Source organism: Muntiacus reevesi, chromosome 2 (genome assembly GCF_963930625.1).
Source record: "Muntiacus reevesi chromosome 2, mMunRee1.1, whole genome shotgun sequence".
In the NCBI taxonomy this organism is placed as follows: Eukaryota; Metazoa; Chordata; class Mammalia; order Artiodactyla; family Cervidae; genus Muntiacus; species Muntiacus reevesi.
Genome location: NC_089250.1, coordinates 162011502 through 162027348, shown reverse-complemented (window position 1 = coordinate 162027348; position 15847 = coordinate 162011502). Strand labels below are relative to the sequence as shown.

Below are 15847 nucleotides of genomic sequence, written 5' to 3'. Positions count from 1 at the left end.
GTACTGGAGTTGCCATTCCCTTCTCCAGGGGATCTTCTTGACCCAGGGATCAAACCCGGGGCTCCTGCTTTGCAGTTGGATTCTTTACCACCCGAGCCACCAGAAAAGCCCATGGTAGGGGAAGTGTAAAAGACTGTAATCAACATGGGGCAGAATGAAGAGGTAAAAATAGTCCTAATATATCCACCAATTATTTGGGTGTTCGTCCATTTATCCTAGGATCAGAGATGCTACCCAGAGTTGAGTCATACACGGTGGTCTCCTCACTGGTTAACTGACCAGCCAAGCTCAGAAAAGTGGCTAACAGAGCAGCTTCATGGTGTCTGAGCATGGCTAAATTGAGGTCTACTTTAAAAGAAGATGAAGCAGGCAACTCTGTTCACTAGTTTCTCATCTTATTCTACTATGCTGCTGCTGCTAAGTCGCTTCAGTCGTGTCCAACTCTTTGCGACCCCATGGACTATAGCCCACCAGGCTCCTCTGTCCCTGGGATTCTCCAGACAAGAGTACTGGAGTGGGTTGCCATTGCCTTCTCCACTTATACTACTCTAAATATTTGGAAACAGTTTGGGTTTAGCTAAAGTAAACAGGGCCCTTCTTTTCCAAAGCCTCAGGCAATTGCTTCTCACATGACCAACCCGTGAACCATTCCGATCTGGAATTAAATTTTAATTTGTCTGGCCACTTGCCTTTGTTCTTCAGGCTGCTGGCCGCCATCAGCAGAGGGTGTAAAAACAGAAGTGAAAACCTATGTGGCTCACACTTGGGGGAGTGGTCCCATCAGCCATGAAATCAGCAGTACTTACAAACATGAGGCGGGTGGGGATGTTGTCTGACTGCACCAGAGGATTCTTATAGAGCCAGATCTCTTCTGGCTGGATGACTCTCTGGAAGGGGTCCAAAAATTCTGTAAAACTGAAAGAAAACAAAAGAGGCATGAGCATTGGGGAGAAGGCGGCTTACGCAAGAGCTCAGAGTGGACGAACTAGTCCCTGGGGCGGGGGGACAGGCTGCCCAACTGATGGATCTCAGGCAGCTCCAACGGGGGAAAGATGGAAGAATCACTAAGACTGTAGCATCTTTCATCACCACCAGCCTGCTAGGACCAGCGCGGGCATAAGAGAAGAGTGGAGAGGCAGACATACAAAGACCCTAAGAACTCGGGGATCCAAAGGGAACTGGGAGTTGAAGTCCAGAATGGTGGCTCGGACTGGGGCAAGGCCAGGCCAACAGCTGTCTCTGGGGACAAAATGGACTTGAGTTGGAGCGAAAGGGATGGAGCAGTGGGCAGGACTAGAGAAAAGAACCCGCAGTGTTCCTCCTCCACGTTACTCCAGATGGCGCCCCTCCACCATCACCACCACCAGGGGGCAGAGCGAGAAAAAGAAGCTTCCAGAAAACAGAAGGCTGGGACAGGAGAGACAGCAGAGGAGAGGAAAGAAGGAAGAAAGTGGGAAGAGGATGGGGGGCTGCTGTTAAGGAACCAGACAGCTCTAAGCCTCCACCTCCCGACCCCTCTCTTACCCTGGGAACCCACAACACCCAGGTGGATGAAAAGGATCACCACCAAGAGGAAACCTGCGGGGAAGAACCACAGAGATGGCAGGCTTCTTTAGCCAGCTTTCAGCCCTTGGGCCCCCTCCCAGCTCTCCCGCCCAGTTCTCCACCTGAATTCGGTTCAGAGTGGCCTCAGATGTGGCTGGGTGAGTCAGCGCTTGAGTGCCAGACTGAGGAATCTGCCTTTTGAACCAAGGAGGAATTTGGCAGGAAAGCATGGAATGAAATGTCCAACAGTGGTGAACATGGGGCATTGAAGCAGAGCAGAGGAGGGAGGCAGAGACAGTGAGCAGGTGAGGGCAGCTGTCCCAACAAGAGATGCCTGCAGAGAGAAGCAAAAGGCAGGACTGAAAATAGAAGAACAGGCACAGGCAGGGGTAGGGGTGGTGGTCAGAGCTGATGCCAAGGGCTCTGGCTTGGCCTCTCAGGAAACGGGTACCATTGCCAAGAAGAGGAGGAGGGCAGCTGGGGGATGGGAGTTGGAGGTCAGCAGTCATCTCATCTAGGAGACCAGCCAGGTGACCAACAGTCCCGGTTTGCCCGGGACTCTCCTGGTTTTAGCACTGAAATTCCTATGTACCAGGAAAAATCTCAGTCTTAGGAGAAACCTAGATGGTGGGTCATCTTGGAGCTCCAGGACATACTCCAGGCCCGGGACAGAGTCAGCGGTCTGAGAGTCTTGGTTTCTTCCCTAGACTTGGAACTTTGTATGATCATTAGTCTGTGCGCCCAGTTACACTGGGAGGGTGTGGAGTGTGGGGCCACTCTCCAGGGTTATGTCCTCAGAGTCCAGCAGGGTGGAACTCTCAGTTACTCTCCAGTGACTGCAGAATCTACTCCCTATTCTGGACTTTGAACAGCTGCTACAGGTAAAAAAATTACCCTGGGTCTGATCAGCCTCACACTGAATTCTATCATGTATATACATCTGTGTATATCTACATGTATATCTAAATGAGACCTAAAATTCAATCTGTCTTTTGTGTCTCTATATAACTGTCCCTCCGTCTCTCTGTCTCCCTCTGTTCCTCTCCTCCCCTCTCTCTCCCCACAAGTGAGAATTTTCAAGTCGTAAATCTCTGTCCTGTCCTTGTATTTATGAAATTTCAAGAAGAAAGTAGTGCTGGCTCCTGACTATTTCACTCAGCACTCAGCCCAGAACACATCTACTATAGGATCTTATTGCAATGCCCTGAGACCTCTGCATTAGTGTGTAAGGTAATTTCTGCTAACAGCCCTCCAAGCCTCCTCCAAGACACAAGGCTACATGCCATCTGGGTGCTGGGAAACCTGCTTTCCGCCCGAGCTCCACCATTAAGCTGCTCTGGGTCTCAGAACAACCCACTTCTCACTGGGCCTCAATGTCCTCACTGGCAACCTGGGTGCATGAGTGCATGCATGCTAAGTCGCTTCAGTCATGTCTGACTTTTTGTGACCCCATAGACTGCAGCCCACCAGGCTCCTCTGTCCATGGGATTTCCCAGGTAAGAATACTGGAGTGGGTTGCCATTCCCTTCTCCAGCAGATCTTCCCAATCCAGTGACTGAATCCTGTCTCTTCCGTCCCCTGCATTGACAGGTGGGTTCTTTATCACTAGCATCACTTGGGAAGCCCCCTGAAACATGGGAGGTTGGGTTAGGTCAGAGGTGACAAATAAAGAAGGGTTAGAACCTCTGGAGATACCCTATCCCACACCTACAGCCTTGGTATGGACTGAGCCTGGTATGTGAATTTTAAAATACTCCCCAGGTGATTCTGAAGGGCCCGGCATTAAAGAAAATTCTCCAAGATTCCAAGAACCCTTGTCCACAAGGAGAGAAGACTTAGAAATTTAGCTCTCAACATTAACAATTCTTATATCTGCTGCAAGACAGGCACTAGAGTCAGTTTCATCCATATTCAAGTCCCAGTCTCTGCTATGGGGCTCTCAGTGAGTTCATTAACATCTCTGAGCCTCAGTTCTCCCATCTGTAAAATGGGCACACCTTACACAGTGTAAATAAAACTTAAATGAACGAATATAAAGTACCTAACAGAGCACAAACAGAAACCAGCATTTTGTCATTCTATCATTTTACTCTAGCCTCCGATTGCAAGTTTTGACTAGATAGTTTTCTAGTAAAAAACTATTTTCTGGACAGTTTCCAGGCTTTTTTTTCGGGAGGGGGGTAGTGGATTTCATTTTGCAACAACCTACTCACTCCACTTGGGTATTTTAAAAAGCATTTTAAATATAACTAAGTAAAAAGAATTTTATTTGCAAGTTATTTTAAAGAATATGTTGGCTTCCCTGGTGGCTCAGATGGTAAGCATCTGCCTGCAATGTGGGAGACCTGAGTTCGATCCCTGGGCCGTGAAGATCCCCTGAAAGAAGGCATGGCGGCCCACTCCAGTTCTTGCCTGGAAAATTTCATGGACAGAGGAGCCTGGTGGGCTACAGTCCACAGGGTATCAGAAGAGTTAGACACGATGAAGTGACTAATACTTTAAGAATATACTTATGAAACCCAAAGCCTCCAGAACACTGCAATTACTCTGGATGCATAACAAATTACCCCAAAACCTAATGTCTTAAACCACTCATTTTCTTTTGCTTATGATTTTGTGGATCAGGAAATCGAGACAGGTCCAGCTAGGCAGAGCTCACTTAACGTGGTCACAGCAGTTAGACACCAGCTATGGCTGCATCACCTGAAGGCTTGGCCCAGGCTGGACATCAGGATGGCCTCTTGCATGGGTGCTGGCTGTCAACCAGGAGCTCGGCTGGCACAGCTACCTGGAGCGCTGCACACACCTCCCCAGCACGACAGACTCAGCATAGTCAGGATTTTTCATGTCTGCTGGCTTCCTCCGGGATGCAGGTCTCAGGAGGTCCAGGCAGAAGCTGGATGGGTTTTCTGACCCAGGCTCCGAAATCCTGTAGCATCACTGGGTGACAGAAGGTCAGCCCCGATTCAAAATAGGGGAACTGACTCCATCTCTTAGCAGTGGTATGGCAGAGTCCCATTATAGAAAAGCAGGTAAGATGAGAGATAGGGCTGCAGCCACCTTTCAAATAAAATCTGTCACCCATAGGCTGTCATCATGATAATGGTCTTGCAGCCCTTACTCTCAGAGACCCCAGAACTCTGATTCCCATTTCCTCTGCACACAGCTGGCCCAGGGCCAAGGAGCTGGCATGCTGCTGAGCACGTCCTTCCTCATCTCGTCTGTCCCCCAGGGGACACTGTCCTCATGGTGATTTTTTAAAGCCTCGAGCACCCAGCCTTTCACACAACTCCTCACCCTACCCTGAGTGGCTGCAGCCAGAACACATCTGTCAAGGAAATTGTATCCTCTGGGAGCAGCACACCAGGAAAGATAGATGTCCCTTCTCCCCACACACCAGCCACTGGCGTCTGCCTCCGAGAATCCAGACAGTGAGGCAGCTACACAGAGGACAGGATGTGAGTCTCCAAATGCAGATGGGAGCAGAAGTGGCATACAGTAGGATGGAAAGATCTGGAAACATGAACGGGTGCCCCCAAGAGAGGGCATGCCAGGCCTGGAAATATCCTTCCAGGAACTCTTTGTAAAGTGGTTTGGAAACCAGGAAATGGAAACCTTGCTTCCAGGGTAGGAATTCAGGCATGGGATCCAACTGCCTGCTCAGCACGGCTCACTACGCACTGAGGACCTCCCCTCGCCCCCCAGCAGCGTGAACGATCAGGGCTTTCCCAAATAAGAATGTGCCCAGAGACCTCCTGGGGACTGCTGATACAGCAGGTCTAGGGCTGGCACCTCCAGCAAGCTCCCCGAGGACGCTGATGCTGCTGGTCTGTGGACCAGACCTAGAGTCACAAGAGGCCAGCACAGCAGCGTCACCTCGGATGGAGCCGTTAAAAACACAGAAACTGGGCTTCCTTGGTGACTCGGTGGTAAGGAGCCCGCCTGTCAATGTAGGAGGCATGGGTTTGATCCCTGGTCCGGAAATATCCTACATGTCGCGGAGCAACTAAGCCCGTATGCTACAACTACCAAGCCAGCGCTCGACAGCCTGGGAACTGTTAACTACTGAAACCCACACGCCCTAGAGCCATGCTCTGCAAAAGGAGAAGTCAGCGCAGTGAGAAGCCCACGTGCCACGCACCACAACTAGAGAGTAGCCCCCGCTTCTCTCAACCACAGAAAAGCCCGTGTAGCAACTAACACCCAGCACAGCCAAAAAGAAATAAATTATTTTTAAAAATGCAGAAACTTGGGCCCCAGCCCAGATCTGCTGACTCAGAATCTTCATTTTTCACAAGATTGCTGTGAGCGCTATAGTGGTACAGACAGAGTACTTGGGGAAAGCCCATGCTTCCCAACTTCAGCCATTCAAGAACCAAGGGGGAAAAAAAAAAGAACCAAAGGGGCCAGTTTTGCTTGATCTGCCCTCCACCTGCACTGTGACTTTTCTTCAGACTTTGTAACCTTCAATGAGTTTATTCTAGAAGAAACCTGATGTCACTGCTGATTTACAGGACTGGCATTCCTTTTATAAACCATTGGTAAATGTTAAAAGCAGGCTATTAAATTCTACCTTGATGCTTTTGCCTCTGGGCAGAGGTCGGCCTTCTCTGTGAGGTCAACAAGACCATTCCGTGCAAGATGGGAGGACAGGAGAGAAAGTGGGGTGCACATGCCTTCTTCATGATATGGAGTCAGGTGGATCATGTCCATGGACAATGGAAATTCACTTTGCAAAGCCCCTACCATTATCTCCAGCATCACTTGTGCCACAGAAGAGACAGAAAAAAGATGAAAAGCAAAAATGACAACTCAAAAGCACAGCAATCAGGGGCCATTCATTTCAGAAGAAATAGCCCCACGGGTCTTAGGACCTCCTGCCAGCATCACCATGCTGATAACCCCAGCATGCCCCAGGCCAGTATAATGACCAATGTCCTTGCATTTTCAAGAAAATGCAACAAAGGAGCAACTCTTTGGCCACTGGGAGGTGTGTAAGCCCACTTCGCTTACTTTTATTTCCAATAAATATAATGCAGAGAAGAACATCTCAATGCCCAGAAAGGGTCTGACAGACCCACCGATGCAGAGTTCCTCATACTCCGAGGCTTAGAATCAAAACTATCCCCACTGTGAATGGCATTTCTGCATCACCGCAGAGATTCACGAAGAAAAAGAGTCTTGGTGTGACGATCAGTACCCCAATTCTGTGGCTAAATGCCCCACTTATCCATTTTAAATCCAGACAGGCTTAAGAGTGGAGGGGACTTCTAAGACTTCATCAGACTCGATGACCAAAATAAACAGAGAGGAAGAGTGGGTGCTATGAGAGAAGGATGAATGTAAATCTAACAAGTCAGAACTATCATGTATTAATCATTTCAAAGAAAAAAATGCGAGTTAATGAGATCCCATAGGTGTGAAAGCATTGGTACTGATCAACTCTGATTCAGTATCCAGGACCAGTCCAGTCTCAAAATAACTGACTTCTCCCCCCATCAAATGCGGTCACTGAATTTTAACTATTATCAAAAACATCATTGCCCTTAATCAAGATTTGAAACTAAAATGAAATGACTAAACTATATAGGTCAACACGTTCTGATGTGAAAAGCATGAAGTTACTGCTATAGGTGGTGATGACTGAGTCAGTAAGTTGTGTCCAGCTCTTGTGACCCATGGAGCCTGCCAGGCTCCTCTGTCCATAGGATTTTCCAGGCAAGAACACTGGACTGGGGAGCCATTTCCTTCTCCAGGGGATCTTTCTGACCCAGGGATCGAATCCAGGTCTCCTGGAGGCAGAGTCTTTACCAACTGAGCTACCAGGGAAATAGGAAATGACTAATTTTCTCTCCTGAAAATGAAAACTGTCCAAAGTCAGGTGACTTGCTGTGGGATTTTGATCCAAGACAAGCTCCTTCGAATTGGACAATTATCTTAGTCTAACCTTCTCTTAATTTCTCCCTGCAAAGTTTAGACAGTGTTACTCATCTTCTTCTTCAGTTCAGTTCAGTCGCTCAGTCGTGTCCGACCCTTTGCAACCCCATGAATCGCAGCACGCCAGGCCTCCCTATCCATCACCAACTCCCGGAGTTTACTCAAATTCAAGTCCATCGAGTCAGTAATGCCATTCAGCCATCTCATCCTCTGTCGTCCCCTTCTCCCCCTGCCCCCAATCCCTCCCAGTATCAGGGTCTTTTCCAATGAGTCAGTTCTTCACATGAGGTGGCCAAAGCATTGGAGTTTCAGCTTCAACATCAGTCCTTCCAATGAACACCCAGGACTGATCTCCTTTAGGATGGACTGGTTGGATCTCCTTGCAGTCCAAGGGACTCTCAAGAGTCTTCTCCAACACCACACTTCAAAAGCATCAATTCTTCAGTGCTCAGCCTTCTTCACAGTCCAACTCTCACATCCATACATGACCACTGGAAAAACCATATCCTTGACTAGGCTTGATTATACAGTGGAAGTGAAAAATAGATTTAAGGGACTAGATCTGATAGACAGAGTGCCTGATGAACTATGGACGGAGTTTCATGGCATTGTACAGGAGACAGGGATCAAGACCATCCCCGTGGAAAAGAAATGCAAAAAAGCAAAATGGTTGTCTGAGGAGGTCTTACAAATAGCTGTGAAAACAAGAGAAGCAAAAAGAAAAGGAGAAAAGGAAAGATATTCCCATTTGAATGCAGAGTTCCAAAGGATAGCAAGGAGAGATAAGAAAGCCTTCCTCAGTGATCAGTGCAAAGAAATAGAGGAAAACAACAAAAGGGGAAAGACTAGAGATCTCTTCAAGAAAATTAGAGATAGCAAGGGAACATTTCATGCAAAGATGGGCTTGATAAAGGACAGAAATGGTAGGGACCTAACAGAAGGAGAAGATATTAAGAGGTAGCAAGAACACACAGAAGAACTGTACAAAAAAAGATCTTCTTAGTTCTCTGATGATACAGAAGAATCTGGAAAACAGACAATAAGAAAATCCAAAGATGTTCTTCTAACTTTTCAGTGTCAGTGTTAGTTGCTCAGTCGTGTCCAATTCACTGCGACCCCATGGACTGTGCCCCGCCAGGCTCCTCTGCCCATGGATTCTCCAGGCAAGGATACTGGAGCGGGTAGCCATTCCCTTATCCAGGGGATCTTCCCAACCCAGGGATCAAACCTGGGTCTCCTGCATTGTAGGCAGATTCTTTACCATCTGAACCATGAGTCTATGCATAGCATAGATGCTTTAACCCTCCTTAGACCAGATCTTATCTACACTCATACACACACACACACCCTAAAACAGAACTTAAATGAGCAGAAGGCAAGCAGAAGCAAGCAAGTTTCTAAGACACAAGAAGACCTTACCAAAACTAACTGAAATAGAAAAGGGGCAGAAGGAGATTGGATGTTGACATAGAGTGAAAAGCAGGCAGAAAGCTAACGGAGAAATAAAGCCGAGCAGATAAAAACATCCTAGTGTTTTCCTTTTCCCCTCGGGTAGGTGACCAGTCACTGCTTCTCACCAAATCACAGACACATGGCCTGCCAGCCTTCCGTGGTCCCCTGAACCCTCGCCCAGGAGAAAAGAATGCAATTCCAGTGTCACACACTGTACCATGAGGGTCTCTCCAGGAAAATAAAAACATTTTTATGTTTTTTTTTAATTTATTTAATTGGAGGCGAATTACTTTTTAATATTGTAGTGGTCCATAGCAGACAAATGGATAAGAAAGCTGTGGTACATATACACAATGGAATGTTACTCAGTCATTAAAAAGAATACATTTGAATCTGGGGCGCAGCAGGGGACAATCAACTTCCGCCTTTGCCTGTTATTTATTCATTCAACAAACATTTAGTTGAAATGTGAGGTACCAGATACTGTCCTATGAACCCTGGTGTATGAAGCACATATGACCACACTCTTGTGGAGACTAGGGTCAAGGGATGCTAAGCTCCACCTGGCTGGGGAATGAGATGTCAAGGCCTTTAGCTACAGGTGTTAGAACTCTGACTACATAAAATCTCACCACCCCAGAGAGTGAATCTATTACCATCCACTTGCTGAACATGGCAAGAGATTCCGTCCAAAGCCGGAAACCCAGGAAAATGGCCAATCTTGACATCACAGTAGCAGGAACAGCAAGTTCCTAAACAAGGGACTATGATGCTACAGTCCTCTGTGCCTCTTCTGACTCAGTCAAGTTCTCAAAGCCCCAGGATCTCCCCATAATCTTCTAAGAGACTTCATAGATTTGTCAATGACATCTAACTCATGTTCCTTGATAATATGCTTTTTTCAAGATAGGTTAATATTTCTGCCACATACTTGACTCAGATTTCAACATCCTTTCCTCCAAACACGAGTAACACAAGATTATATGGAAATATGAACTTAGACCATTAAACTTGGCTCACATCACTGATTTAGCATTTGCCAGCTGGGGGACTTGAAAAGAGTCACTTAACCTCTCTGAGATTTCAGATCTCCTTCCTCCCTTCCCAGGATGGCCAGGGCAGGGCAGTAATAATACTGCTGTCATTAGCAAAAAGAAATATTAGAATCTGACACAGTGCCTGGGCCACCAAAGGGCTCAGTCAAAGCTGATTTGATTGGCTGCTCTTCTTGCAAATGTGGACAAGAATGATGCTGATGGCTGACGTGACCACTGGGTCTAAGAAGTCTTCCCCTCTCCGTTTCTGCCCCACCCGGGACAGTGAGGTTTCATGTTGTGGGGAGGAGATGAGACAGGACAGATGAGTGCCAGCAACTACCAACCACATCCTTTAGCCATTTTTTGAGTAAACAATGGCCCAGAAAGTCACTTTTGAACCTTGCGAGAGCCGAAGGAGGGAAAAACAAGGCACACGATAAAGCTTTCCAGGCGAGAGCAGAAAGCAGGGCATGTTTCTTTATTGTACTATTGACTTTTCCTCTCTAGTGAGCCTCGCTCAGGCAAGAGGGAAAACACTTACAAATGGTCAGCAGAACAGGCAGGCAGCTCCACTGGCAGGGAGGAGGTGTTTCAGATTTTCCATTAGTCCTGGGGACAGGCCATTGAGAGAACATATTGATGGATTATCTCTGTGAGGCAGTAAACCAGAGACCTGCCACCAGACAGGCTTTACCCTGGGTGGGGGAGCTTGGCCATCCCCACGACAAGTCCAACAAGTATAATAATAGTAACTAGTTATCACATTCGGAGCTGTCTTGTGCCAAGTGCTTTATTGGGTGTTTTCCAACATTACTTCATTTAACCTTCATAAGAATCCTATGAGGGTGAAATTACTGTTATTCCCATTTTAGAGATGGGAGCACTAAGGTTATAAGGCACAGGATGTCTTGCCTAAATCTGCACATTTCTATCTGTGCAGTCCACTGATGGAAGTTCACTTTTCCATGTCCTCCTTGGCACATATTCTGGAATTCTAAAGAGATCAAGGAACATGCATGCACGTGCGCGCGCGCGCACACACACACACACACACACACACACACACACACACACACACACTCACAATTCCCACCAATGTAATGGCATCTGCAATTATTTTAATAAGAGATAAAAATTTCCACAATTAGAAACACAGCCCCACCTGTTGGGAAATGCAGGATGTCGATCTCAATTTTCACTCAGTGTGAACAACTGAGATCAAATCCTTGTAAGGAGCAATTTGCTGTTTGTTGTGAAAGAGAAAAAGAGTAACACACCGTGAAGGAGGTACAAAGAGAAATGGAAGAAGCTGCTCCCACCACCTCCTTCCTCCCTGTCCTTCAAAAAAGCAGTTTCTCTCGCAGCAGTTGACTTAATCAAAGCTACTTGCCCTTCACCTGGATGGAGGAGAATTACATCCAGGAGACCAGCCATGGACCAGGCAAGAAACAGCTCCTGGAGTTACCACCACCCTTTGCGATGGTCCCCCTTGCTCCGTAATGAGCTCCCGATAAATGGAGGGCCTGGGGCTTCAGCAAGTGAACTGCCCCCTGAGGCAGAGCCTGGCTTCCTGTCCCCCTTTCTTCACTCTAGATCCCATGTCCTTTTCAATCAAGTGGACACAGACTCCGGAGGGCAGCCGGGTGAGCGTTCCCATCACCCCCTCTAGCTGCGGGACCTTGGTCAAGGCATTCCCCCTCCCGGGGCTGTTTCCTCATCTATAAAGTGGTGCTGCTGGCAGCACCCACCTCAGAGGGTTGGTATGACTGCTGAGGTCATCCTATAAGATGAAGTGCTGGGGGCGGAGTGCCCGCGTGGAGAGAGTACTGTGGGGTGGGCTGTACTGCAGCGGAAAGCCAAAAACTGAGGCCCGATATCATGTCCTCCCTTGACATCTGAAACCACAAAGGCTTCAGATGAAAGCCTTTGTAGATGAAACTACAAAACTACAAAACTTCTCATGTCCTAACCACAAGTTCCCTTCCACTCAGCTCCTTCAGCCAAACAGTTCCCGTTATCCAGGAGACCAGGCACAGTACTTGCCCATCCCCAAAGAGCAGGTTTCAGTCCCATGGACTTATTCTAACACGTCAGTCACATCCTCCTGTGGGAACCAGGGGCTGCTGGAGCCCCTTGATAGGGGCTCAAAGCCTGCCTCCCATCGCCCCCGGGTGTGTGCTGTGCCCCTGGGCGGCCCGTGTGACGTTCAGTGTCCTGCCTCCCTGGGCTGTGAGTCTGTTACTAACAAACTGCTTCAGTCTCATCCGTCCAGTGTTGGCTGTCATGAACGGTTGGGATCCCTGTAACTCCAGGCCAGGAATCCCTCCCTGACCAAGGCGAAAAACCGGAGGTGATTAAAAGATGCACTCCTCCACTATGCTCTCCTAAATTATGACGGGAAGGGATGGGGTGAGTGGTGCTGTACTTAGCCGTTCAGTTGTGTCTGACCCTTTGTGACCCCAGGGACTACAGCCCGCCAGGCTCCTCTGTCCATGGGGAGTCTCCAGGCAAGAGTACTGGAGTGGGGTGCCATGCCCTCCTCCAGGGGATCTTCCCAACCCAGGGATCAAACCCAGGTCTCCTGCATTGTAGGTGGATTCTTTACCATCTGAGCCACAGGGAAGCCCAAGAACACTGGAGTGGATAGCCTATCCCTTCTCCAGGGGATCTTCAATTCCCAGGAATTGAACTGGGGTCTCCTGCATTGCAAGTGGATTCTTTACCAGCTGAGCTACCAGGAAAGCCCAGGGGTGAGTGCTGGGACAGTGGAAATATATGGGTCAAGTCTGGAGGTGTTCTCATCCATCCAGAGCTCAGGAAGGAAGACAGAGAACCAGGAACAGGCTGCACGGAAAAGGCAAAGCCAGGGACTCTAAGATGCTCTGCTCACACCGACTCTTCTTCAGCTTTTTTTTTTTTTTTTAGAAAAATGGCACAACCTGCACACCCAACCTGTGGTCACCAATGCTAGGACCACAGACCCCTGCAGATCCCTAACATACGGTTATATTAAGTGCATGGCATCCCCATGAAGCATTCTTCCAAATGTGTATACTCTGAACTTGATCAGGATTTTGGACTCAACTCCCAGCTTGTCAAAGTACAGGGCAGAGGAACAGACAAGTTCAGAAACAAAGTTGCAACATTCCACATTACAAGAATCTAAAGACATAAGACAACCAAATGTGACCACTGTGCACTGACTGGATCTTGGGTCAAAAAGAAAGTATTTTTTAAAACTATTAAAAAGAAACTTTGAGGATGACAGGAAATTTTGGAACGAGAGAATGAGCTGGATATTAGATGACTCTAAGGAATAATTATAGGAATTATAAGGAATAATTATATATTATAATTTCCCTCAATATAGAAGAAATGTAGAAGAATATTTTGGGGGAAGCAGCTTAAACATTTAGGGTGTTTAGGATCATGATATGTCAGCAGCTTGCTTTCAGATCAGAAAAGTGTATAAATAAACACAGATACAGAGATAAAGCAAATAGGATAAAACATCAACTGCTTAATCTAGGTGGAGTATATGGTGAATCATTTTGGCTCTTTCTGTTTTTCTGAATATTGAAATTTTCTGGATGAACACTGGCAGATGTCCCAGTGCAGGCCCCTGATTGGGGGAAATAGCATAGAAGGTAGTGTCACCGTGAAAGTGCAATGGGAATCCAGAGCTGTGGAGTGAAAACCTATTTTCTACCCTTGCCACTTTTTAGCTATGACCTTGGGCTAGTGGCATCTTCTCTCTGAGCCTTGCTGCCTCGTCTGGGAGTGGAGATAACCATACCACCTTCCTGGAGGGCTGTGATGAGGAATGGGTGTGTGGACTTAGCACAGACTCAGCATCAGATCAGGCTGTTCTCTGCTCAGTTGTCATCCCCCCCCCAGAAGTCATCTCCAATAGTAGAGGCATATTCAAAACCACTTCTGCTTCAGAGGGAAAGCAGAACATAGTCGGACACACCCATGATGGAGCACAAGCATAAACGTAAGCTTGTTTTGCAGAAGCACAATGTTCATAAACCACATGTATCACCCCAGAAGTCCAAACATCCAGAGCAATTATTTTCAAACATTTCTACAATGGGGGCCTTCCCTTTGGAAGGAGGCAACAGAAGACAGAAAATGCTTTCATTGCCTGCACCTAAACAGAAAATCCTGGCCTCCATAAACTCAAGCTGCAAAAACTAACACATCCGGTCCAGTCGGGGCTTCATGACCAGGGGCAAACTGCTATACTCCCTTCCGCATCTGTGAAATGGGTAGAACACCCTGCTGGACATAGTGAGAATCTGGGATCATCGGTCATCATCAGGGCCCACAGTAAGCACTCAACAACTAGCAAGGACACACTAATCACTGAAAAATTCTAAATTAAAAAGTCATTCCTAAAATATCTGCACACCAAGTAACCACGTGTGGACCTTCTTTGGATCCTGATATGAAGAAATTAATGTTAATTTTATTGGGTGTTAAAACGGTATTGTCACTTGTGAGGGAGGGGCAGTTAGAGAGCTTGTTTTTGTTTTCATTCTCACTAGGTAAAGTTACCTTTTGAAGTATTTAGATGTGATGTCATGCAATATTTGAAATTTGCTCTAAAATACTCCACAGAAAGACTAAACAAAGAGGACAGCGGCGGGAAACAATAAATAAAAGTGCTGATAACTGGAAGCAAGTGCTGTAAAATTCCACAACAAAAGGGGTTTTGTTTTTGGTTTTCCTAATGATTTCATTCACTGGCTATAAAGACACTTAACAAAATTAAGTATCTTATCAGCCAAAGCAGCTGATACTCTTGGAAAGTATTATTAGCTTTGATTGGATTTCAGTAAAGCATGACAATGGGAAGGGTAATGAAAAAAATCATAAAGAAGAAGACAGAGAAATGAAAAGAACTCATCAGGTCATTCACAAAATGAGCAGCCTTCAAAAACCCACACACCTGGAGCTACCTGGAAGCCCTCAGGTTAAATGTGCCCCAGAGCCTGGGGTGATGAGAAGCCCTCTTCCTGGCTCAGACACTGCCTTGACAAGTAGGTGCCTAATAAGTAATGAGGAGTCTGTGGAAGTGAGCCCTGCGGTGGCCGGTGACTAGGGGCAGAGCCAGGCCACTAAACTTGGGACTCAGGGAAACCTGGCTGCCAGGACTTCTTGGAGCCCAGACCCCACCCCAGCACAGGGCCCTCCTCTCCCAACAGCGCCAGCAACACTGAGCCCTCTAGGACTGAACACTCTCTGGGCGAGACATACTTCCCAGTGGGAAATGATGTTTGGTGCAGAGAACACTGTCCTGGATCTGAACCAGAAGCAAACAAAAACCACTCCAACAACAACACAAAACTAGTAAGAGAAGAGGGAGAAGAGTGTACATTTCTTTGCTAAGAGACCTCAGTCTCCAATTAATCTTTGACACTACAATGCCCAGTGAACTGTTCATTCTTAGATTAATTGGGAGCGTTTAGACACTTACCAGAGCTTAAAGTACTCTGGAACATTCTATATACCCATCCCCAGACCAGGTCACAGCAAGATCCTGGGACTCATCACTGAGCAAAGAACTGGGGCAGAAGAAATGCCCCTCAACACTCAGGGCAAAACACAGTGAAGACAGACCTGAACTTGAAGAGGCTTCTGAGCTATAATTTTAATTAACCACATCAACCAGAGAGCACTTATTCCTAAATGGGAGACTGCGATATGTCTTTGCGATCTTTCTCCACTCCCCACCCCCCCACCTTGCAGCCTCATCTGATTTTCCCTGGTGTCAGCAGTGGCAAAGGACAGTACTAGACCTTTCTTACCCCAGTCCTTTGCAGAAATCTGCCAACTTTTGACCTGGACTAAGCCCCTGACCTTTCTCTCCA

General features: G+C 47.2%; 1 protein-coding gene across 2 annotated transcripts in view; it reads right to left on the bottom strand.

The window, feature by feature from the left end:
- PLPP4 (phospholipid phosphatase 4) overlaps positions 1-15847 on the bottom strand; it is a 141929-nt gene that overhangs the window by 84487 nt on the left and 41595 nt on the right. For both annotated transcript variants that reach the window (XM_065920139.1, XM_065920140.1), the window contains exon 2: positions 807-915. In XM_065920139.1, coding sequence (XP_065776211.1) covers positions 807-915 — 109 coding nt within the window. The remainder of the gene's footprint in view (positions 1-806; positions 916-15847) is intronic.